This window comes from Spea bombifrons, chromosome 4 (genome assembly GCF_027358695.1).
Source record: "Spea bombifrons isolate aSpeBom1 chromosome 4, aSpeBom1.2.pri, whole genome shotgun sequence".
NCBI lineage: Eukaryota > Metazoa > Chordata > Amphibia > Anura > Pelobatidae > Spea > Spea bombifrons.
This window is the reverse complement of record NC_071090.1, coordinates 62,443,873-62,469,739: the sequence shown is the minus strand read 5'-3', so window position 1 is coordinate 62,469,739 and position 25,867 is coordinate 62,443,873. Positions and strand designations below refer to the sequence as shown.

The 25,867-nt window shown below is 37.6% G+C and overlaps 1 protein-coding gene across 4 annotated transcripts in view; it reads left to right on the top strand.

Moving 5' to 3' along the window:
• The first annotated feature begins 2,354 nt into the window (after positions 1–2,354).
• The window catches only part of MAGI2 (membrane associated guanylate kinase, WW and PDZ domain containing 2), a 401,461-nt gene continuing 377,948 nt past the window's right edge, over positions 2,355–25,867 (top strand). For all 4 annotated transcript variants that reach the window (XM_053465469.1, XM_053465466.1, XM_053465471.1 and 1 more), the window contains exon 1: positions 2,355–2,855. In XM_053465469.1, coding sequence (XP_053321444.1) covers positions 2,558–2,855 — 298 coding nt within the window. In that variant the 5' untranslated portion in view covers positions 2,355–2,557. The remainder of the gene's footprint in view (positions 2,856–25,867) is intronic.

Below are 25,867 nucleotides of genomic sequence, written 5' to 3'. Positions count from 1 at the left end.
TAATGAAAAAAAAGCTTGAAAATCAAATCAATTAACAACTGTGTTATTTGCGTATACATTAAGTTTTATAATTACCACGCGCAAAACGAAACAAAGAATCGTGCTTGACAAACTATGACATGTTTTCCCCAAAACATAATAATGACAGTCATTCAAATCTAAGTAAACTCAAACAACATACTGCAAAATTAATCCTATGTCAACATTCTGTTTTTAGAATATTCGCATCTATAACGCTTTATTATATAAAATGATTACGCATTTTCATGGTGTATAAAATAAATCTCACATTAGCAATGAATAATGTCAAAAAATGCTCTCCTTTCTCTTAAATGCGATTGTATTTCATGCTATGTTATCAAGAGTTGCATCTCCATCTAATTGTACATTATCCAGTATCAACATGCTATATTGTTTGACACATTCCCTAAATCAAAGTTGAATAGGAAAAAAATACATATAACACCATCAGGGGTGTATTCACTAAAGACAGATTTGGCAGCAGAGTCCGCAGGAGAATTGTGGTTTCAGCTGCTTGACTGGAAAGAAGCAAAGACGCGCAAAAGGTGAAATTTTTTAAATATAATACAGTTATGTATGAGTAATCCAAAATAAGTTTATGTAACCACTGCATTTTTTTGAGTCTAAAATGTTTTTGAAAAGATTAGTTCTGCGAACTACTTAATATTTTGTGTTATTTAGACATAAGTTATAAAAGAAAAGTACCCTTAAAATTTTAAGTAACCGGGAATCGGAGTGCTAAACGAATCCAATTAAGATCGTTGTAATAAATAGTGGAAAAAACAAAAACAATATTTATTCAGTAATAGAATCACAACAGGAATAAATGCATACACATTGTAGAAAACAGTATTCTTTGGAGAATAGATTTAACTTTTTTTTATATTTAGAATAATTGTGACATTATAGTTGTTTTCTAGGAAAATAAACTTTTTAATACCAGCTTTTTTGTAATTTGGTAACTTATGTATATTATTCACTGTGTTTTATTTCACGTATGGTTATATACCATGGTTGCAGAGGATACGAGTGCATTGTCTTTGACAACGTTTCTACATATACTTTAGATTCATTGTATAATGGTAAGGTAGCACAATACATTTGTCTAGTACCGGTATTCATCAGTTGAGGAATGAGTGACTGTTGTTTGGGATGCCTTCTTTATTCAGCAGATACTAAACGGCCAAAACACTGGATGTTTTACTTTCACCAGGGGAAAAGGGGTATAATTATTTATGTCTCTAATTTCCTACTGGAACGTGTTATGAAGCCTCTTAGTTTATTATCACTTGTAGGAGGTGGACATAATTCCACTGGTGGATCTGGATAAAATAATATTTTTTTAAGTTGATTTGATTGTGTAGGTAGGGGCTTTAATGTTTTAACAGGTGTGATGGGGTCAAATATTAATGTCTTCATGTAAAGATCTTATAAGCATTAAGCCACATTATTATTTGCTGGTTTGCTTTGTAAATAGACAATGATTTCTTAACATGAAGCTTGATGTATTCTTAAATTAATGGTGTTTCCTTCTCTTCCACATTGTTTTGTTTACTAACTTCCAATAAAGGATCTTGATAAGCGATCTCCTTTGATACAAGAATACATGATTTCCATTAATCCAGATGGGCCTTTTTCCATTGCATTCTCACTGTGACTATATTGATTAACCCTCTCTGCTCCAGACTCATCCCCTTCTGATTGGGTGCAGCACCCCGGCTTTTATACTATACTGTGGATCCATAGCCATTGATCCCTGGTGTGGTGGCCAAAGGCTCCCTGGGAGTCACTGAGAGTGTGGGGAACAAGCACTAGGATGGGGATCAGGGGCTCTGGATCTTCTCACTATCACTCACTCACACCAAGCATCAGAGGAGGAGTGGACACGCAGAGAATTCCGACCCCAGCGAGGCTCGGCACAGCAGCTGGCCTCGGTCAGCATGCACAGTGAGGGGGAGGCATGTCTTTCACAGCACCTCTAATTATTTGTATAAATAAAAAGACTGCAAGTGGGAGCAGTATAAATAGATATCCAAGGACGTGCGAGCAGCATTCGAATGCTCAGGCTCCAGATGACTCCTCTCTGGTTGCCTGGCAAACGCAGTCAGCCTCTCTCTCACACTTCACTACCGGGTTAGAGAGAGAGAGGAGCGAGCAGACAGCTCCCATCCCTCCTCCTCTCCCAGCTCTCCATCCTTCCCCTCCCTCTGCCAGTTATTACTGTACAAGTAGTATACACACGTACACACGCTTACACACATACACACTGTACCAGCCTGCAACACCCACCATGGAGGTCAGCTAGCATGCACTACTAACACACACACACACACATATATATGCACGCATGTGTACACACAACACAGTGTGAGAGAGCATACACATTCCAGCTGGAAATATAGCAAGAAGCTACACACTTCCTACTGCTGCTGCCGCTGCTGCTACATCCCCATCTCTACAGGATCACCCCCAACACCAGCTTGTCTTCTCCATCCCGCACCAGCTTCTCTCCTCATCACCCTCAAAGCCAGAGGCAATGTCCAAGAGCCTGAAGAGGAAGAACCACTGGACTAACAAAGTCCACGAGTGTGTGATTGACAGGAGCCTGGAAGGGGAGCTGGGCTTTGAGATCAAAGGGGGTGCAGAGAGTGGTCAGTTCCCATTCCTCGGAGAGGTGAAACCCGGGAAGGTGTCTTATCAGAGTGGCAAACTCGTGCCTGAGGAATTAGTGCTGGAGGTTAATGAGACGCCAGTGGCTGGACTTACCATCAGGGATGTACTGGCTGTGATCAAACACTGCAAGGACCCCATTAGGATTAAGTGTGTCAAACAAGGTAAGCCAGTGCTGGTTTATTCACTCTTCTTCTAATGATATGTACACCACGCTGCTCCATTCGCATGCATTCCGTTATCTGTGTTATTGATGTTGTATCAACACTATCACTGATTACATTGATGTATAGGGGCACATGGGCTGTCCACAATTCTCAGATCCAGAAGTGATCTGTGACATTGTGGCACACAGAGAGTTAAAAGTACTTCTGGAGTTTGGTCACCTGAAAGTGTGTTAAATGGGGGGGGGCTGGGCTGCACACTCAATAAGAAGCCCAGCCCTGCAATGCAGAGCCTTGTGGAAGAGGAAACGCATCCAGATCTGGGCTGCTGTTTGAACTGTTGCCGGAGTAACTTTGTTTTTGCAGCTGTTGGAGTTTGGGGATTTCTCGGTGCTGGCAGTGAGGCTGTGTCACGGTGTGCGTCAGTGACACCGATCTGCAAGCGGCTCCAACTTCAGGACCGGGCCACTGATGTCGCAGGATGAATGTTCTGCTGGGACGTGCAGGCTCTTTGCAGATACAGAGCACTGCATCTGGTCACTGGCTGTTAACCCTTAGCTGACAGCCCCAGAACTCCCAAAAACGATATACAGAATTAGCAAGCTCACATGTGATGTTTAGAACAAAGTGTGCCTTGCAGGTACCTCACACCCTCTGGGTAGCCTTACGCCGCATGCCCCTTTGGTATAATGATCTGGAGATCACTGCATCTGCTGTAGTAATCATTTTGATAGTAATCTGCACAATTTGTGAATGACTCTGGTGTGACTGTATGACTAATAGCTATTTTAAAGCGGTAGTGAGTAATTTTGGGGAAAACAACTTGCATAATATTCCTGAATGAGCAGGGTTTTCTTGATGTTAATGGATAACTCTGGTGATCTTTAAGTGGTATAACCTAGGAAAGTATTGCAAGGAATGTTATGTTGTTAAATCTAGAATTCTGTTTTGAGCAATGCAGAACCTTTACTTTTTACAGGTTACTAAAAATGTATCGGTTTGTGTGTCCATTCTAGTCTTGTCATACCTCTTGAATGTATGTATTGTAAGACGTGCTGCGTACATTGTTGGCGCTATATAAATAAAATATTATATTAATAATAATACTAGGAGAGTTGTGTTTAAGCTCCTTGATATCACTATACATTATGCACCAACAGCACACTTCTGTGCTAACAGTACTTGGCTGGCCCTGTAAATGCATAGTTAAATCAGTGATATCTCCTCACCCTTGTATTATGCAGGGCTAGCTCAGCCCTTCTTGCTGCAGAAACTTGCCAGTGCTGGCCCTTCATAATGTATAGTGAAATTTCCTTTGGTGAATAAACCTCCAGTGTACGTATTTTTAATAAAAATGATGTAGAAATGTGTCATTGTTCTAAGTTAAGAGGCATGTATTGAAATAAATATTATTTACATGTAACGGAAGCGAAAGTAGATCAGTAGATCTGGCCACTGGCCTGACATGTCTAATACCTTCACACCTTCCATAATACCTAGTGCTTTACATTTAATCAGGGTTACTGTGGGTCAGGTTAATGACAACTCTGGATGGATGAGAACAATCGGGTTATTTACTGCATAGCCTTAGCGGGAATGAGATGATCTTGTGACACTGATCCCAGCTCTACCAGGCCCGCAAATGGCATGAAGTCATCTTTGAAGTTCTACTGAATTCACTTCTCTTTCTAGTCTGAAAATAAGCATTGTTTTAAAGCGATCATAACACATCGGAATTGTTGTGATGTGAGTCTTTTGAAATGCTAGGACTGAGTTAAGCCTACTGTTTTTAATAAGCAGCAAACCATGCAATACTTTTCTCAGTATAAGGATATACGCCTCATTTGCACTTGATTTTGTAGCAGCCAGGTTCCTAGACTTTGCCCAGGACTGGTTATTAGCCTTAGCAAGCATTGACGCTATAATATCTCTAGCAATAATGTGAGCGTACCACATCATGCACTTTTTTTACTGCATTGAAGTTATATGGAAGGATGGCTTTGGTTGGGCGAATATTCTGGGACGGAAGGTACAGTAAAGGGAAAAGTTCAGTATGTGAAATATTGTAACTTTTGAGAACTTGGGGTATCTTATTCACCTATACCCGAGGATGCACAAATCCACTCCTCAAGGGCTACACATTTTAGATATCCAAACTTAAGCACAGAGAACTCAATAAAGGCAGTGAGATACAGAATCCTTGGTCCATTTGTGCCCCTCAAGAACGTGGGTTGGAGCCCTGCTTGAGTTTGTTGGCGAGCTAGAACATTTCAACTACCTTATTTAACAATGCAAATTAACCCAAGGCGTAATCCTTAATTAAATCAGTGACATTTCTAGAGTAATTTAACAGATCTAACTATGCTGTATGCAGAGGTGACAACTTTTAGGTTGTCTCTTAATAATGTATAGATTAACTAGTAAATTGAAATGTTTCATCACTCTGCAACGTGCATATACACGTGAATAAATCATTTATATTTTATTAAGTAAAGAACACAATTCAAACGTATTAATCTCTCGACACCGATGAAGATTTTCTGCATAGTACTTCTATGGTTTATAATAAAAAATAATACATCAATAACAGTTTAAAGGCCACATGCATGAACTGTCTGGGGAAAAAAAGACATTTCTTTCTGTCCAGGACCTTGAATGCTTTACAAGATTAAGTATTTCATACGTATTACTACAGAAGTACAGCATAATCAGTTTTCAGTAAAATGTTGGAGAAAAAATATATAATTTGTTAGATTAAAATGATTACTGAAATCCTTGGTCTCTATTTATTTTACCTGTGTTTGGTTAATGATTTCTCCACCAAATGAATACATTAAGTCTATATAGAAGTACTCAGGCCTCAACAGCCAGCGGATACACACAAGCGACACTTTTTGACCCAATATTGTCTTTGTGGTTTAAATAATAATTGTGTTATCTCACTTGTACATAATTGGACATAGTCTTTAACCCTCTGCATACTGGAAACATATGTAATACCGGTACATCCGCAACACCTAAAAGCTGAAAGGGTTGTGGAAACCAAGAGATAAGAAAATGATCAAATCTAACTAAATCAAAATTGCCATGCTGCAGAGAAGCTTTCTTTATTTTCAAGAAGAAAAAGGGTCAAAATTCATAAATATGATTAATTTATTGGCTAATTGAACTATAATAGATTGCAAGCTTTCAAGACTATCGAGGTCTCTTCTTGAGGTATATTATAGAAGCTCTCAAAACACATTGTTGTGTTCAGTCTTTGTGAATGTCTATCCCAATAAAACTGCAATAACTTTCTGAAGGTGTGTATGCCTGAATATAGAAGTTTGCATACACCTATAACTGAAAGTGTCAGTTTCAGCATAATTCGCAGTAATCACTATTAGAATGAAGCAGTTTAATGTGTTCAGGAAAGTATGTGTTAGTTGTTAGAGCAGTATTCTTAGCTAAGGTGACCAAATGTTTTTTTAAGTAGTTAGAAGAAAAATCCGGTCATGTTGCCCTAAATCCTGGCTCAATTTACATTAGGTAAAAGGCACTTACCGTATATACCGTACTATCTGTATTTTGTTACCAATGATACCATCTTATGTTTGCAATGTTCTCAAGAAAGCTAGCCCCTAAACTTTTCTTCATAGTTGCATATATTTTTTACTATGTACGAAAACGAGATGATTCTCACGTAAATTAGGTTTTGGCAAAATGCATTTTGCAAGTGTGTCTTTTTGTTCATGGAAAGCCCTTATCTTTTAGTTTTGTAAGTGGAAAAATATTTACTTTTGGATACGTAATTAACCGAATTGTGATTCTAACCACCCTAGTGTTGATTATTTTGATTAGGTCAGCAGCAGCTCATTGCAGGGTGAGTGTTCATTTACAAAGGTCAGTAACAGAATGGCCTCTCTGCTTAAAAGAGGAACTGTTGCATTGTAACCGAATGTACCGCCGGAAAACATCTGATCACCTGTTCTTTCTTTAATATTTTTTTGGATTCATACACACCTTGGTCCATTTTCCATTATCTCTTAGAAGAAGTTGTATTTGCTTCCTGGACTATGTTTGCATTGTTTTATCAGATTGAGCCTCTGGCAAAAGAGATTGTGTACAACCATAGCATTCCTCTCTGAAGCAATTATCACAAATATCGTAGGCCAAGGCGAATTAACGGTTCCCCTAAAATTACATACATTTTATTTTGCTTGCTATGGAGAAAATGATGTTCTTCAATAAGGTGATATGTATCAAACAGGCAGTATGTGTATGTAAAAAAATGGAATACATTATTATTGCTATGTTTTGTCCTCCGTTCAGATAACTTTATGTTTGCTGACAATGTCTTTATTTGTAATGTCACACTTCTAAGGTAGAACATGTGGGGTACTCTGGATTATGTTCAGGGCCCAACTGGTGATGACATAGTGGCCCTGGCACTTTAAGGCCAGTGGCCACCTGATGACCTAAGCGTGGCATATTTGTATGCTCTCAGAGCGTGCGGCCAGGCTTATCAATCAGATTGTATGTGACTATTTATGCCAGTGGTCCATTTGTTAATCTAATAACATAAAGATAAAAAATACACCTGAACATGGCTAGACTAAGGCCAGAAATATTCCAGACTTTGTTTCAAAGTTGCATGACAATATGGGCCCTCACACGTTGTGGCAACAGCCGATAATCCACTTGATTTTTTAGCCTCGGGGCTATTGCTTTAGCTAAATCTTCCGTAATAATATATAACAAAACTTTAGGATGTCAAGGATCAAAAAAAATGAAGTTAAATCTGATACATATATATATATATATATATATACTGCATATATAAAGTGATTCAGTTGTAAAATGATCTTATCACTATAGCAACAGTCGGAACATTATGTTGGTTGCTATGGTTATAAGGCTACTTTTCAATCATTTCACCAGGATTACTTTTTCTCATTGCTGACATGGGGAGCGCCTTAACGACTTTGGCTCCATTTTTCCTGGTTTGCATCTGTATACACTTTGAGGAAGAGTGTTGTTTGGTAGCTGCTCTCATTGTGGGAAGTATTTATATTCGTTTCATATTCACACGTGGGATTTTGGTTTTCTATTTGTGTTCGACTTTGGCTTAAGGAAGGTTCTGTAGCAGTATTTGTGTTCAGTGAATGATGAAGTTATTTGTAAGGGCGTAAATAAGAAATTATCATGATTAAAAATAATTTCAATATTATCCACTTAACAGTGTTAAGGAGAAAACACAATTTAAAGCCTTTAATTATAGGTATCAATAGATAATCATAAACTATAGTTTCTCTCGCTTAATTCGAAGATTAAATATTTCTATTAGGATTCATGACATATATCATGCATTTTATATCTAGAAATATAGAACAGATCTTGTGTACTGAGTACTGAGGCATTTTCTAGGAACCATTCCCTCTGTGATGTCTTTTCCATCACAGTTTAAGATGACCATGGTTTCCCACTCAACTTTACAGTCTAGTATTGTAATTTGATAATCTATATCATCTGTATATCTAAAATAATATATAATCTATATAATCTGTAATTTCCAAAGGTCAGGTTTGATCAATTAGGGATCTAATCTAGGGATGGCCAAGGCTTTTATTATTGCATATAATAGTTCTTTTGAGCCACTTCAGTCTACAGCTGAAATAAATTAAAACTGAAATGATATATAATGTATTTTTTATATTGTCCTCGATGTTCCCTCTTTTCTCCCACATGCATTCTTCATGTGAAATTTTGCTTATTTTGCCCATCCCAGGAAGTGTGTTGCAGATTTATTGGTAACATGAGCAAAAGATTATTGCTACAATTACTTGTAAAAATGTGGGAGAAGGTCCGCAGAGCCGTATTTCATATACTTTTGCATCCACTTTAAACAATTTGTGGCACCATTTTCATCATAAATTGAAATAAGTGATATTCCTTTAGATAACTGTAACTGTAAAATGCTTGCTACGCTGCTTTAAAGGGTCATTAAACTGTAAACATAACTTTGGCTTCTCTTGAAGCATGCAACACTGCTGGCAATCCCGATATAAGGGGCAATTGCCAGGATAATTCTGAACAGTTATAATATTAATATAGACAAACAATAATTTCTATATTTTTATTTTCATTTTAAATTACATTTTATCTTAAAAGCACATGCATGTTGGCTCCATTTCTAACAGAAATTATTCAAGATCAGATCAATACCTTCAAAACGTTCCTTGACCTCGTTGATATTCAAAGTTATCGTGCTTTATGAACCAGGTATACCTTTTACAGAAATACTATTTGTGTCAGAACGCCTCACAGCTCACTAAAGAGCATATCACTTGGGTTTTTTTATGTTTCCCCCATCTGTTCGCCCTTACACCGTGATTATCAGCCTCTCTTTACAGGTCCTGGTGAGAGAGCGCGCCGAATGACCACTGAATAAAGGTTAAGCTCGGCTGCTTGGCCGCTCTCCCTGTACTAGACAGCGGTAGGTAGGCGCATCACCTATTGGTCGCTCACAGGTAGGCGTTGCCCTGAGTGGTCATCAGAGACGGGCCCTCAGAACACCATTAGGGCTGGAGAAGTAGCTCTCACTCCCATTGGTCACTACTCTTGCCAGCCCGGATGTCCTTTTCTCATTGCCTGGTGAGTTAAAGGGATTAGCATCCACCCACTTGTGAGCTGGCCGGCCGGGTTTGGTCGCCGCTTGTTTAAAGGGACGTCATGGAATTGGTCGGCAGGCCCCCTGGCACCAGACTCAAACTAGTTGAAAAGCCCATTAAAGGGATTAAAGATTTAATCCTCTCATGTCCAATTGTTCTCCCATTTACTTCCTGTTAAGAGATGTGATAACAATATGTATAAATATGGTAACTTCTGTACAATAAAGTATTTTTCTTGCTGTTGGTGAATGATGGTAGTCTCGTCTACTTTTTATGACATAATCTCAGGGATTCAAGATAGCTCTTCTCCTGAGGCTGGAAACTGAGCTGGGGACTAAGGAGAATTATGCAAGGTATCCATAACCCTGACATACAACAACATTGTTACACTATTGTGAAAACTAATATTTAAATTTTATTTATTTTAGTTTCAAATGTTTATTTTAGTTTCTAGAATGTTTGTTCATATCACTTGACTCTTAATATAACATTAATATGGTTTAAAAACATGGTTAATGTTTTGATTTAGCAACTAAGGGGGCAATTACTTTTTCACATAGGGTCAGGTAGGGCTGTATAGCCTTTTTCCTTCTATACAGGAAATACTCATTTAAAAACTGCCTTTTGTGTTTACTTGGGTTGTCTAATATGAAAACTAATATCGATGACCTTGAACATTTAAACGTGACAAATGTCCAAAAATAGAAGAAATCGGGAAGGAGGCAAATACTTTTTTTCACAGCACTATTTGAGACTTGGCTTTAAAACAATTGGTTTAGGCTGGAGGTAAATAGTATAAAAGAAAATTAAACACATTGTCCCTTTACTGTGAACTAGGGGGGCACTCTCAGCCATCACATGTATGTTTGGACCCTTTTAATCATCAAGGTGTCCCCATTGCAAAGTTTTCATCAGGATCCCCATATACACTTGGCCTTATCCTCAGCTAAACACATCCGCTGCCATGTGCTATACTTGCCACCAGTCGGGTTCAAGGCTGGGTTAACAAGGATTTTGTGAGTGGAAATTAGTTAGGGCTTATGAAGGCATTCTTTAGTGAACCTGCCTTTCACACTGGTGTGCCCCAGGAAGGGTAAGTCAATTATATGCTAAACATAAACTACAAAAGTCTTCATAAGGCTTTGCTCTTTTTAATACTCTAAATTTATCATTAATATGTACTTAACTTTTTAGTACTGTAAGAAGAAGCAAGTAAATTGCGAAACACAACTCATCTATTCAAAGTGAAACTGTAAACCACTTATAAGTTATTCAACAAGAACTTCAAAATCTCTGGACTCTATCAGGAATATGATACGGGGAATGTGATACGAAGGAACGCTGGCCCTTGCCGGATTGTATTTTAAGGGGCCATTGTTTAGAGTTTGCTAAAAATAACTCTCGTTACCCATGCTTAACTGATATTGCGAGTAACTATTTTGTAAGGAAAATGTGCGTTGAATACTTAATATTACAGACTTGAGGAAGAGAAATTACAATGTTTCTGGAGTGTAATTCACTATCAATACGAGGAGAGTGAAAAAACCTAAGTTAAAATTTGTTTCTTTAAATTAATTAAAGTCATCATTGTATGTTCCTAGAGAACATCTTCATTAGAAAGGAGTGTGGTTATAAAAAAAATGTTACAAGGTGGGAGGTTTATAATTGGAACCATGTTTACAGTATATTTTATATAGATACGGCACACATTTGCATACCCCTACATGTGTGCTCTTTTAGTTACCAATCAATTTTTTTTCACGTTGTGAAATATATTGAAATAAGTAAATGGATTTAATGATAGCTTTCATAATGAGGTATTCTGAACTTGTGACTGCTCTACGGTTCATGGGAAAAGAACATTAACAAGTGAGTTAAAGCACTTGTATACTGAAAGTCCTACGTTGTAAAGACAGAACTCCCACAATGCTGTCCATATCGCAGAGGTGGTAATCTGAAATACATTTCTCTGTATAACCTGAAAGCTGCAGTAGAACGGGATTCATTTGTTTATGATCTTTTATCATGTCCTTGAATCACAGATGACTTTGCACTTCGATTTCTGTTATACATTCATTTTGCTCTTGTCCTCATTAATCAAAATAAATAGAGGGGGCAAATGCTTATTGAAAACAATGCTTATTGAAAAGTTTGGATTCTATAACATGAAAAATAAATGACTTCTCATAAATATATTTTCATAAAGTAGGATCTGATCTTCTTCTAAGTCACAAATATAGACAAACACATTGTCCTTAAACTAATAACATACAAACAATTATAATCTTTAATGTCTTAAAGCACCCATTAAACATTCACAGTTCTGGTGGAAAAAGTAAGTGAACCCTTGGATTTAATAACTGGTCGAACCTCCTTTAGCAGCAAGAAACTCAAACTGGTAACTGCAGATCAGACCAGCACCATGTTCAAGAGGAATTTTAGACTGTTCTTCCTTAAAGAACTGCTTAAGCTCAGCCATATTCTTAGGATGGCTGGTGTGAACGGCTCCCCTGAGGTCGTTTCATAGCATTTCTAATGGGTTATGGTCTGGTTTTGATTGGGCCACTCCAAAAGATGGATTTTCTTTTTCAAAGCCTTTCTGTAGTAGATTTATTTTGATGTTTAGAACCATTGTTCTGCTGCTTCACCAAATTCTACTGAACTTCAGCTGGCAAAGAGCAAGCCAGACATCCTGTATGATAGCTTAATAAAATTCGGAATTCATTTTCCCCTCGATGATGGCAAGCCTTCCAGGTCTCGAGGCAGCAAAGCAGCCCCAAATCATGATGCCCCCTCCACCGTACTTCAAGCTCAGATAGAGTGCAAGGCTGAGATAATAAAATAAACTGTTTGTTACTGTTTACATAATTGTTGTCTATTGTGCCTTTACTCAGTGAAAGCAGGCTCTGTTTGGGTTATTAAAAGCTCATCTTACCTTGTTCTGTGCTGGTGTTACCATAAACACTGTGCTTACTGCCAAGCAATTGTCTGGTGTTGATGTGGAACGTTAGAAAATATTAACGCATCTGCCAATGCGGTTTGTACATGTATTCTTTGTAAAGCATTGCCTGGGTGACCTTAATAGCTCCAAAACATCTACAACACTGATATGTATATTGATTGCTGTGCTAACACAAGTGGCCACGCAAGGTGAGTGAGTAAGCATTGTTGTGATCTACTTAGTGAAATGTTTCCGTGTAGTCGTCAGCCCGGAGCTTTAATAGCTCTGCCCTCTAGAGAAGTGATCATTCCTCTGATGTTATGCATCATTTAAAACAATAAAGGAGAGGGATTTCAAAGCTCCTGTCAGATGGAGCTAGTGTGTTAATATTTTCTGAAATTATACTGGCATAAAAGACAATATAGAGTATAAAATATGTGCTCATTAGCCAACTGTATTGCAAGCAAATTGGCTTTAAAGGGATAGCTTTTATGTAACGTTTGAAATGAGAATTCACATACTGATAATTCTTGCACCAATATAAACCGGAGATGTTTTTTTCAACTCATCAAGACTGTCAGCTGAGATGTGAAAAATAACACCTGCTATTTTTCATACATATTATGATTATATCCGTTTCTGTGTATTTACTTTCTCTATCAAGAACTCAGATTTATATTCATTTCTAACACAGAACTCACTTGGATGTGTTTTCCTGCAAATTGGACATTCTGTGGGGTGCAACGATTTTGACATCTAGAATATCATACACCAATCATGTCCTGTACAAGGACAAAAATATTTTAAAGATATTTATCAGAACTTAAAAAGTGTACATATCTTCATCTTAAAGAAGACCACCTGAAGTTGTTCAAAATGCATTATTTGGAAAAATACACCCACTTGATGTAGAAATGGCCGAAGACTTCTCCTGCATGGTCAAGGGATTCTGCAAAAATATGCCTCATGTGTTTGCAATGGGGACAGCACACATATTTAAAGTGCATATGATGGCTGTAGTGTCCCTCTAATAAGATGAAGGGCTTAACAGACATATTTTAAATATTATATTCATTTTGGTCACATGGACTCTGACTTCCATTCGGAGACACTGGTCTTCATGATTATAGTGTGAAAATCCCTAAATAAAATAAAAAGTGTAAACTCCTCTGAAAGAAGGAAGAAGTCTTCTCATCATCCCACTTGTTTCCCAGCAGGCAGCAAACGAAAAGTTGATATCTAATCAGAATCATGGCACTGTTTTAAATGAAAGCAGCCCAGTTTGAATGCCATTTATTAACCAGTATTCACTCAATTGACATTTGTTGTAAATTAAGGGTGTGTACATTATTGTCCATTATTTATTTTTCTCTTCTAAAAGAGCAAATGGGACAGCCAAGGTAGATAAGGGAATTTAATATTTATGCTTAAATAGACCCATTCAATAGATTAATTTTAGTGTTTAGTGATACCCAGAAGGGTTGAGTAAGGGTGCAAGGTTTCACTATTTCACTAGTTATATATTCTATTGATGATTGATACTTTTTAATTCATTGTAGTTACCCTTAATACAGAAAATTGAAATATTAGTCATGGCTTAAAATGGGCAACTTAAATCATCCTCTTAGTCGACTATTGTTTACCCTTGAAATGGTGCCCTATTCTGCCCCAAAATGATTGAGCTAGCTATAGACAGCAGACGGGAAGTGAAATGTCAATATCCTTGCACATTGGCTGCCACCTAAACCAGTTAGATGTATCTTAGTATATCTGAATACTTTGCATTCTGATTTTCATTAGTTTACTGCGCCCTATGAATTTTTGGCTAAAACATGTGCATCGCTGAATCTAATAGTATTATTCATATGTATCCAATCTGTGATGATCTGCTTTGTACCTGGATTACTTATTTGATTTTCCACAAAAATGATATGATGTTTATGGCTTCTTGTTGACTTATGACTTCTTTTAAGGTTAAGCATGACATCATAAGTTCAGCGTTCCATACTTGCCAACATTTGGTCTAATATCCCGAACAGTTCCAATCAAAATATGTGGGTAGAGGTATGACTTCTTAGCATGTCCCATCCTCTGAATGCCTTAGAATGCTGCATTTGATTTGTGTAACATAGGGTCAACTCAGCCCTATTCAGAAGGGAAACTCATGGTATGTCTCCCTTTCTTAATACTCTGACAGTTTCTGTGGGTTACTTAATTCAGAGGAAACCATTGTCAAATGGTCTACAACTGCACGAGTTATATATGCGTAAACTTACTTACAAATGCAATATTTTATATTTTGGTGGTATATATAATAAAATATATTATACAATACTAGGTGCAGAAATCAATTATTAAAGCAAAGAAAAAACAGAATTGCTCAAGGAAGTGTTCCGAAAGCCAAGATGCTTGGAACACACAAAGAAGCTGATCTGACTTTCTAGATGAATGCAAAGTTTTTAAAGGTAGAGAGATAGCCAAGGAATCGATGAATAGACTGGGCATCTTCAAACAACATAACACTGCCACAACACAATAAAGCTTGAAAGAAAATAAAACTTGAAAATTATGCCTGCGATTTGAGATTTGTTTAAGACTCTTTAACAGTTAGATAGTAGAGCATCATGAAATACAAATGTATCTTCCTGTAGCAACCCTTCCTCCTCTGACTCTGTTCCATCCCACACAACCTCTCCATACAGCAGGAGGGGAGGTCTGCAGGAAAGTTGCAGTTTCAACTCAAAAACCTTACTATGCATTATAAAGGGCCATACCTGGAAAAAGTTCCTGCAAGAAGAGCTGAGCTGGCTCTGCACCACATTGGTGGCAGTAATTTGGAGATTACGTCACATTACACTCATTTATATTGCACCAGCAGGTTCCATAGTTGTTTTGTTTTGTTTTGTTTCATTAGCCCCAGGGAAACTTAACATTATTGAAGGAACCATGAATTCTGCTTTCAATCAGATCATTCTACAGGAGAATGTCAGACCATCCATTTACATCAATATCTCCAGGAACACAATTTTGTGGTAGTTAATCTAATATTAGACTTTGGTTGAACATCTAATAACCTTTAGTGAAAAAAAAAATGCAGCAATGCAGAAAATCCGGGAAGAGGGCGAGTAATGCTTACACAACTGTGACTTACCAGACACTTATGCTACATCAGAGCTGTAGAATGTTTGCTACCTCAAATTTATAGCCATCTGTACTTTGGATTACTGTCAGAGAAGCACTGTTGATTGCAGTTTAATGAGATACTACACAATCTTAATGAACATCAAGTTTTCCCAAAGCATTCTGGGAACTTTGATCATGCCTTCGTTTGTTTCTTGACAGATCTTCTGCAGCTTTCAGCTCTCATACGTAAACTGCCCAAGACCATTCTTTTTTATTGACAACTAGGCACCTTATTAATTAAAGCTTGAATATAATGGCAAATGTTGTCATTCCCTTAAATAATATGTAATAGCAAATGAAACTTACAGAGTATATATATATATATAGTACTGTATACAATATATCCTGTCACAGTGTCGATGCATTTAATATCTTAGTTACATATTGTCTTGTTAGATTGCTTCTTCAGGTTCTAGAGATTAAACCAGTGATACAGTTTTTAACGATGCATGTCCTTAACTAACACATCCGGAAGTTTGGTGTCACATTTTAAGGAGACATAAGTATCTTTTGCGGTGGTCCTGTCTAAATTTTTTATAAGACATAAACTACTTTGCATCAGATGTGCCTTTGGTACATAGTACCCTGCGTTATGTTGCTATACGAACTATAGAAGTCCATCTAAGCGTATACAAAAATGCATTTTGATAGTTTGTTTTTATCATTTAACAAAATGCAAAGTGAGTGAACAATCAATATTTAATATGACCACCCTTTGCCTTCAAAACAGCATCACTTCTACCAGGTACACTTGCACAAAGTCAGGGGTTAGGGATTGGGATAGGGAAATAGTTAGGTGTATGATAAAAAATTATGCCAAACAGGTGCTAAGGATCATCGATTTATTATGTAAGTTGAAACACAATCACTGAAACAGAAACAGCTGTGTAGGAGGAATAAAACAAGGTAAGAAACATACATGCTCACTCAGAGCCGGCCTTAAGTGTTCCGGCGCCCTGTGCAGACTACTCCTGTGGCGCCCCCCCATCCCAAAAAAGGAAAGGAAAAAAATCTTGTCACAAAACTCCCCTTTCTCACTATCTTCCACATCTGCCCCTTCTCACTGCCTTCTCCCCCTCTGCCCCTTCTCACTGACCCCCCTCTGCCCCATCTCACTGCCCAATATACAATATATACAATCATATAGGTATAACTCTAATGCTTCTATTCGTAAATGTAAAAGGATTTATACATATTATTCTATGGGTATTTTATACAAAAAGAATCTGGCATAGTATAGCTTTATAGCAATCATTAGAATGTTCTGGCGTATAGGAAAGTTCTTGGCAACTATGGTGATAACTATCTATCTATCTTTCATCATCCATAAATATCATCTTTACACACTCCACTTAGACGTCTGACCTTACATAAACTCATTCCTTAAGTGAATTAAGGGTCTTTACTTACAAAAGAAGAAGCTTAGTCATACAGCCAGGACCACTTACACATTGATCTGCCTCTCTACAATTATTTTCCATGGTAACATTAAGTCTTTTACTACTTAAACTGCTCCATGGTGTGATGAGCATTATTTTAAAGTGAAAGCCAACACTACAGATATAAGTTGTGAAAGACTTCACAATACGAGTAAGGAGGTGTTTGTAACTCAAATCATTTTTGTGCCCTAAAAATCATATGTCGTGCTGCACAAAGCAAATTCTTGAAAGAATAGAAGCCTTGCACGGCTCTGCATTTTCTGATTTCGTATAACTGCAGGGTTCCTATTGGCAAGAGAGCGACACTCCCTCTGCAGACCGAGTTTACATTTACTCATGCTTTTGGAATGCAGATTTCCTCTGATACTGCAGAGAATTATAGGAGACTACATTTGAAATGTGCCATGAGTTTTAGCTCTAGCTGTCATATCCCTTTACTTTTGTCCAAGCGCAATGAATTCATAAGAGGAGAGAGTATACCGATTATATTTTGTGCCTTGAACTACGGCCAAAAGTTCTTTGTTTAAGTTAAATATGAGAAGATTTATGCTCTGCAAAATATGTGGGGACAAGCTGTTAAAAAAAGGGCAATGCCTGCAAGCTATTCATCTCGCTAATGCCATTGGCATTTTTTACTTATAGTATTACATTTTATAAATTATAACGTTACATTGTGTTGAGAAAGGTACATAATGTGCAGAAATGTATGAGAAATGTACATAGTCAAGCCAGACATTTTATTTTGAAGTATGTCTTTGTGTGATGTTGTAGGACAGGGGTGCATAATTCTCTTTATCCAAAAATTGTATCCTGTTTGGGGGTCTTGATATTGGAGTTGGATACTTTTTTTTGTTTTGTTTTTAAATGCTGCTCATGCCACATCTATGTATCAAACCATGACCACTGGTGATTCAGCAGAATTGAAGAGGAACAGTAGCACCTCCAGTAGCATAACTATTGTGTACTTTTTTTTGGCTGTGATTCACTGATTGAATATGTTGGTATCTGCTGGCTACCTCTTTAAACATTTAAAAACAAAAGGGGGCAGCAAGTATATCTGTTGGTCTGTTCTCCTGTAAGTACTTTTCAAGTGTTGCTACTTAAGAATTCTGTCTTGTACTACCGTATTTGCTATAAGACGACCCTGATTATAAGACGACCCCCCAAAATCTGAATATTAATTTAGGAAAAAAAGAAAAAGCCTGAATATAAGACGACCCTATAGAAAAAAAGTTTTACCAGTAAATGTTAATTCATCTAAACTATTTTTTTTAATAAAAGCTATGATTGAGAAAAATATTCTGGTTTTATTTCCTTCTATTTTCCAACCTGCCCCCCAGTTATGCACATCTGCCCCAGAAATGCCTTATACCCCCTATATGCCACTGTGCCCCATGATATGCCTTTTAACCCTCTAAATGCCACTGTGCCCCATGATATGCCTTTTAACCCTATATGCCACTGTGCCCCATGATTAAAAGGCATATTATGGGGAAGAGTGGCATATAGGGAGGTTTAAGGCATTCAGGAGGCAGAGTGGCGTATAGAGGGTTAAAAAGGCATTTCTGGAGGCAGAGTGGCGTATAGAGGGTTAAAAAGGCATTTCTGGAGGCAGAGTGGCATTAAGGGGTTAAAAGGCATTTCACAGAGCACTCTGCCTCCAGAAATGCCTTATGCCCCCCATTTAACCCCCCCTCTCTCCCCCTCCCTCCTCATGTAGTCGGGGCAGCGTGTAGATCCCACGCACTTACGCTGCAGCCGGAAGGAGGCGTGGCTAGCAGCGGGGGTTTTCTGCGTCCATCGCGCAGACCTTCCCCGACTGTCAGAGATCAGAGTTCCCCGCACCGGTACACGCTGCCCCAGCTACACACCGGGGACTCAGAAGTACCGGTAAGTGGGGCGGGGGGGGGCAGGAGGATCCAGGTTCCCTGCAGCTGCGGGGGATATGGATCTTAGTCATCTCATAGTCAGACCTATTTGAGGTCTGATTATAAGACGACCCCGATTATAAGCATTTGCTCTGAAAAAAACCTCGTCTTATAATCGAGCAATTGCAGTATTTTTAATATTTTTACCTTAGGTCCATCTTTACTTGAAATGACAGCTGAGTATCTCAATGCATGAGGATCTGCATTTTAGTCAACTTGGACCAAGCGCTAAGCTCTGAGTATTAAAAGTTAAATTCACATGTACACGGTGTGTAACTATGATACTGATGGCTGGGAGGACAGAACCCAGAAACGATTTTGGCACAAATCAGCAGACCTTAACATGTATGTGAGACAGTGAAATCAAGGCAAAAGAGGAACAATCAGTGTGGGTGAGCCAGATGTGAAGGGTAGACAGACAGCAGGGTCAACAGTTAACAAGTTAGGAAACCAAGAAAATCAAGCACAAGATAACACAGTTGCAGATTAATCGGCCCCAAAACAATAGAGCACAGGTTCTTGCGATGACAGGTTTGTATGTATAAGCATCAGGTGCAGATACTAAGGAATGCAATCTGGAAGAAAGGACTCCCCCTGGTGGTGAAGCGGTAAAGAGCACACACAAATCAGGTTCAAGGCCAGTTTGGTACCTGAGTTAAAATGTTAATTAGTATTCTACCTCCATTCTAACATTTTGAAATAAGAAAAATTTTAACGTAAGTAGAACTAGAACATATTTTGTTGACGTTCGTTTCATTGCCTATAATATTTCTAAAATGATTAATAATTAGCTATCAACTAAGCCAGTACTTGTATCAGACGGTTACATTTGTATGCAATGCTCACACATTTGTTAAACTTCAGGAGTTTTGACAGCTCTGTTTTCACTAAACATGTTGTTTTCTGAAACACACAGGATTCATTTAGTCTGATCTAAAAAAGATTAAGCCTTTTTTCTTTCCTTCTCTTTTTATCTCTGTCATCCTGCTGGGAAGGCTGTCACGCCATTGATATTAGACTTTATTAGATGAAATGTTATATTTCATTAATTAATGTTCTGTATTTACAAAAGATATATTACACCTGATGAAGTGTAGCAGAAGAGGGTGGTAACCTTTACTCAAACCAAAAAACTCAATATAGCAACCAAGTCTTGTCCAATTCTCACTCCCCAACAAGAACTTAATAACCTAATAAGAGACATGAACAAATGACTCAGTCATTGTGTAGGTCAAAGTTCGACAGGTTCACTGGCAGTGTATAGGAAGAAGAAATCGGTTCTGTAGAGCCAGCTGGTGGACACTGAAATTTGCTTTAGTTGTAGGGCACATGATCAGCTCATTATAGAGACACTTTTGTGTCTAGCAGTGTAGACATATCTTGGCTTGGCGCTGCCCAAAGCCCGACCCAAGCCAATGTCCCAGCTACCCCTTAGCACTAACCACCATGGCTGAGGTCTATCACACTAAGGCCCCTATGGAGGCTGTGCAGGTTAGGCACAGTGCTCAATTGTGTGTATGGGCAGGGAGAGTGACTGACAGCCCTCTGTAACTGGGGGTCTAGGCAAGACTACACCACTGTCTATCAGGTGAAGCTCTAGGTGCCAGAATGCAAAATTGACATGGACATGAACATAACTTCCAGTAGTGGCACAAACTCATCAATGCAAAGCAGTCCAGTTTGACATTTCCTTCTGCCCATCTTACTAGACCAGGGGCGTCCAACGAGCGGCCCTCCAGCTGCTGCAGGACTACATTTCCCATACTCCTCAGCCTGCCCCTTAGCTGAAAGAGCGTTATGGGAGATGTAGTCCTGCAGCAGCTGGAGGGCCGCACGTTGGACGCCCCTGTACTAGACCTTTCATGAAGAAATTAAGGTATATCAGGAAAACAAAAATAACAATTGTTTTCAAGGAGATTATGTAAATATTTTGTTGCAGACGGTTAAATAAACTTCAATTAACAATACGATTTACTTTTACATACTTTTATAATATTTATGCTGTGCAATTTGTATTGTTCATCTTGATTTACTTCTTTAGAACAGCAAGATATGTTGCTGAAAAATGCTAAATATTTCTAGATGGGGATCACTTCTATTTAGAGGCTTACATTTAAATATCTGTTAAGTCTGTTAAACATTAATACTGAAAGTCAACATTGACCTAAGTAGAAGATACGGTCCAAATATTCTACTTCATTATCTCTGACAATGCATGCGCAAATTGCAGAATAGCTACATCTGTTTGCATTTTGAAAAGGGTTATTCTTTGATTATAAATCAAGTACTTTTTTGTTTTGTTTTTATTTTCTTCTGGCATATACTGCTGCTGTGGGAATATTGATTTCATTATGGCACAGAGCTTGTATAAAACTATCAAGCAAGGTACATGTCAGCATATGAACTCCATCTTACCTTTTACATAAAAGGGTTCCAAGCATTAATGTTTCACAGTATTCCTTTGTGATGTAGATTGTTTTGTTGCCTATTGTTCTCTGTTTTATGTGAAAACGTTGTCTAGACAACAGGTTATAAGTGGCAATGGTAACGGTCAAATTCTGGATCCCAAACAGATTAAACGCACACTCCAGCAATCATATATATTTTAATGGTAGTTGTGTGTGCCCTTTAAACTATCACTTTCTACTTGCAAATGCATACATATGTCCTATTTACCAAAGCTTGCATGCAAATCCCTTGCTGCCAACCCTCTTCAGTCTAATACGACATGCGATTGTCAGCTTCAAGCATCCAAACATGACATTAAAACAGAACCACAGAAGGGGGTGGCAATACCAGATAAAAATATAATTGCATCTCAAGGTTTCCTGGCACTGGCTAAAACAATGCCTAAATGAATTGGATTTCTTTTCAAATCAGGTGAACTTAGAAGTTCTGATAATAGACACACATTTTCCCGTAAATCGGAGATACGGTATATTAAAAGTGCACTCTAGCCCAATTTTCACGTTAAATGCATAGTGGTTTCAATTTGCATGTAATCCAAGGTATTTTACTGCATGTGAATCAAGATTATATTCTTTAGTTTTTGGAGATAGAAAATGAGACCTCTCTCTCTCTCTCATTTAACACCTTCCCAGCTGCCTCTACTGCAAGAAGAGAGCATTCCTCAGTACTCTTTTTGCACTTGCTCAGTAGAACCCCTGTACTAGTTAATGGATGCTGAGTGCCTACTAAAATCATTCTGATCACTAATATTTTACTTGCACAAGTGTGATTGGTCACTTTAGCAGGAGTGCTACTGAGCATGTGCAAGAAATTTACATACAAATGCTTCGGGGGAGGAGTTAAATGAGACCAAAGTCTAATTTTCAAACTCCGGTAGCTAAACAATACATGCTCCCACTTGTATGCCATAAAATGTACCATAGTTCATTAAAAATGGATTCCTACATGCATTATTCAAGCAAATGCACCTATAAGTATTAAATAAACTAAATAAAATAAACAAGCACCATTTCTTTACTCTTATCTGTTTATATTGGCTCAAACTAAATAAACTTGATATCTTTATCTGTCCCTCGGCAGAAAAATAAATAGTCTTTGAAGGCACTAATTTTAAAGGTCAATACTATCGTTTTCAACATGCAACCTATAGCGGTAGGAAACATGGCATTGCATAAACCATAGTGCCTTTCTGGTTCAGTGAGAAAATTCAGAAAGTGTCACTTTGAAGATAAAATAGACTCTCTCCAGATAGACTGTCAGGAATTTGATGAGGTGTACTGCCGAAGCTCCCTCTGTTTCTTTTTATGCTCTTTGACTTTAAAGTCCTCTGGGTTATTCTTTATTAATCTAAAGAAATCACGGCTTCTGGCTATTTCACACCGTTTGAATTGTTAAATAAGCGTGACTATTAGTTTTCTAGGAATTAAGAAGGCAGAGCTACAACTTACACCCTTTGAAATACCATTTCAGTGTCATTATATGTGATATGTGTGGTTTTAGGTGGTTGACTGTATTGATGTGATTGACCTGGGCAGTTTTTTCTGAATTAAGGCCTTGAACAAATCAAAGCCGGGAAGTCAATAACAGGAAATATGAAATTGGCGTCAGAGGCCAGAATTAATATTCTGGGAAGAGCATAGCTCTGGAAATGACATGCTTGGTTGACGGTACTGTACATAAAATATGATGCACCTGAGAGATTACCTCCCAATGTGATGTGTTTTTTTCATTTTAAGATCAGTCTAGTTAATGAAAATATTCATAGGTTTATGTAAATGTATCACTACTACAAGTCTCAGTTTAAAGAAGGCATTGAAAGGTTTGCACCTGGGTCTTCCCAAAGTTTGTGCCAGTTAGAAAATTCACTGCAAATGCTATAATATATACAGTGTGTGTGTATATATATGTATATATATATATATATATATATATAATTACATTTAAAAAATGAAAATTTTCTTAACGTATTCCTCCCCAATAATTACTCAAACATAATAGGCATAAGCACTATAAACTTTATTTTAAAGTAACAGTTTTAAAACAGAATAGTAACTTTAGGGCTTCGTGTAAAGGTTATATATTTTGAAAGTTAGCATACAGTAGACAATAATAAAATATATCTTAAATATGTTCCCCATCACTGTGTAATATTGTATATTGCTTTTGCATTCCCCTAGTGTGTTAGGAGAGACGTGAAAACAATAAAGGATTCATACTATTTCAACTGCTAATGTGTTAATTACTGAGCACAGAAAATGGCAATTTAAAATGATAACATATATTTCAAGTGTGTGTCCTCTTTTAATTGCCTAAAACATTCACGCGTTACAGTTCTAGAACATACAAAAATATCCCACAGCAAGGCTCTAAACAGCTGGACGGTTGCCAAAGATTAGAATGTCTACAAAAGCATTATTATCAAGATAGTATGGTACATGTGCTATTGTGGATTATTAAGAGTAATAAGCTCTGTTGTTCGCTAAAATATATTTACAATACTGTGCCAGGTATGAAAGATGCTGTAACGTAAAAATGCCTTCAAAAATAGACTTGTTAATAGTTTATTTTTGTCATGTAACAAAATGCAAAGTGAGTGAACAGCAGGAAAATGCCTTTAAAACATCATTAATTATCTTAGGTATACTTGGACAAAGTCAGGGATTGTGTGGGCATATAGTTATGTGTTTGATTAAACAATTATACCAAACAGATGCTAATGATTATCCAATTAATATGTAGTTTGAAACACAATCATTAACTGAAACAGACACAGCTGTGTAGGAGGAATAAAACTGGGTGAGGAACGCCAAAACTCACTAAGAAGGTGAGGTGACCGTTTAGTGTCAAAAGTCATACACCATGGCAAGACTGAGCACAGCAACAAGGGTGGTTATGCTGCATCAGCAAGGTCTCTTGGAGGTAGAATTTTTAAGGCAGACAGGGCTTTCCAGATGTTCTGTCCAAGCGCTTTTGAAAATCACAAAGAACTGGGTAATGTTGAGGCCCATAGGTGAAAGACACATCATGCTTACTTCCACTTGCAATCATCAGTGCTATCAGCTCAGCATTGAGACCCTTGTACACCCATCTACCTTCCGGATGGAATGGGTTAGTAAGGGTAGGATCCCAGTAGTGGAGATTGGGCAGGGGGGGTCTACAGAAACTGGAAATACACTGATACACAGAGTGGAAGGAGAAGCCTGGCCAAGGCAGCAACAAACGGTCAGGAACCAAATTGTGTAGTAAAATCGAAATCTCAGGAAACCAGAAATCAGGAGTCAATCGCAGAGTCAAATGTGAAGCTGGGTCAATACCCTCAAAGCACAGCATAATACAGTAAAGCATAAACGCATACACCAACCAAGGGCAATGATTTAGCATAAGTCCAAGTATTTCATAGAGCTCTTCCGGGTAATGCGGAATATGCCGGCTCTCCTCTCGCAGGCATGTCGTGGTGGTGTGCTGCCGTTACGGAGGTAAAGAAGAAATGTGGTTAGTTCTCCAAGATTTTGAAGCAACCTACCTTTTTCTTATGTTCACTCACTTTGCTTTTTGTTCAATGATAAAAATAAACTATTAACTATTTTTGAAAGCATTCTTTCTTTACAGCAACAACAACTAACAGAGCATTTTTAGTTTACGATACTGGCTGGTATAAAATAGGAGACTTGTTGACAAGAAACATGGTATTTTATGACATGGAACATGTCAGCGTACTGACAGCCCTATGCATTGTAAAGGGCCGAATCCTGTGAACAGTTTCTACAAGATGGTCTGGATATGTCATAGTTAATGCTTTATTAAATCAATGAAATTGAATTTTACAACCTCCTGTAAGCTCACAGTTAAATGAACAGAGCCACATTTAGCTTTATTCTGTAATAGGGAGTTCTTAGTAAGCTACTAGAATTTGACAATTAAACTTTGTATTTAAATGGCTATTCATATTTCTATTGTTGAGATGTGTTTTATTTCTTTTTTATTCTACTCAATTTTTTTAATTTATTTTTTATGTGGGGAAGAAATGGTTATTTTAAGATGGTATTTAAGTCACCACCCATTTCCTATAAGAAGAGTTGATACATTTGAAATGCCACTTATTTTGGCAATATAAAATAAAGTTTATTTTTCAACTAACCAAGGGTAAATATATATATCAGCTTGTGCCAACTTTCTGCTGTTCTCTTTGACTTGTCCTCTTGATCACCCTTTCCTTCCAAATGCAGGTACATTCTTAATTAGCAAATGAGCCATACATCAGTAGTTTTATAGTTGCAGCAAACAAAATGAGGAGGTCATAAATAAATTATTTAATCTAGAATAATTAAAAGAGAAATTCACCTTCACAAATGTGAATTAAATATACAAACAATTTCAATAAGTGAATAGTAAAACCTTTCAA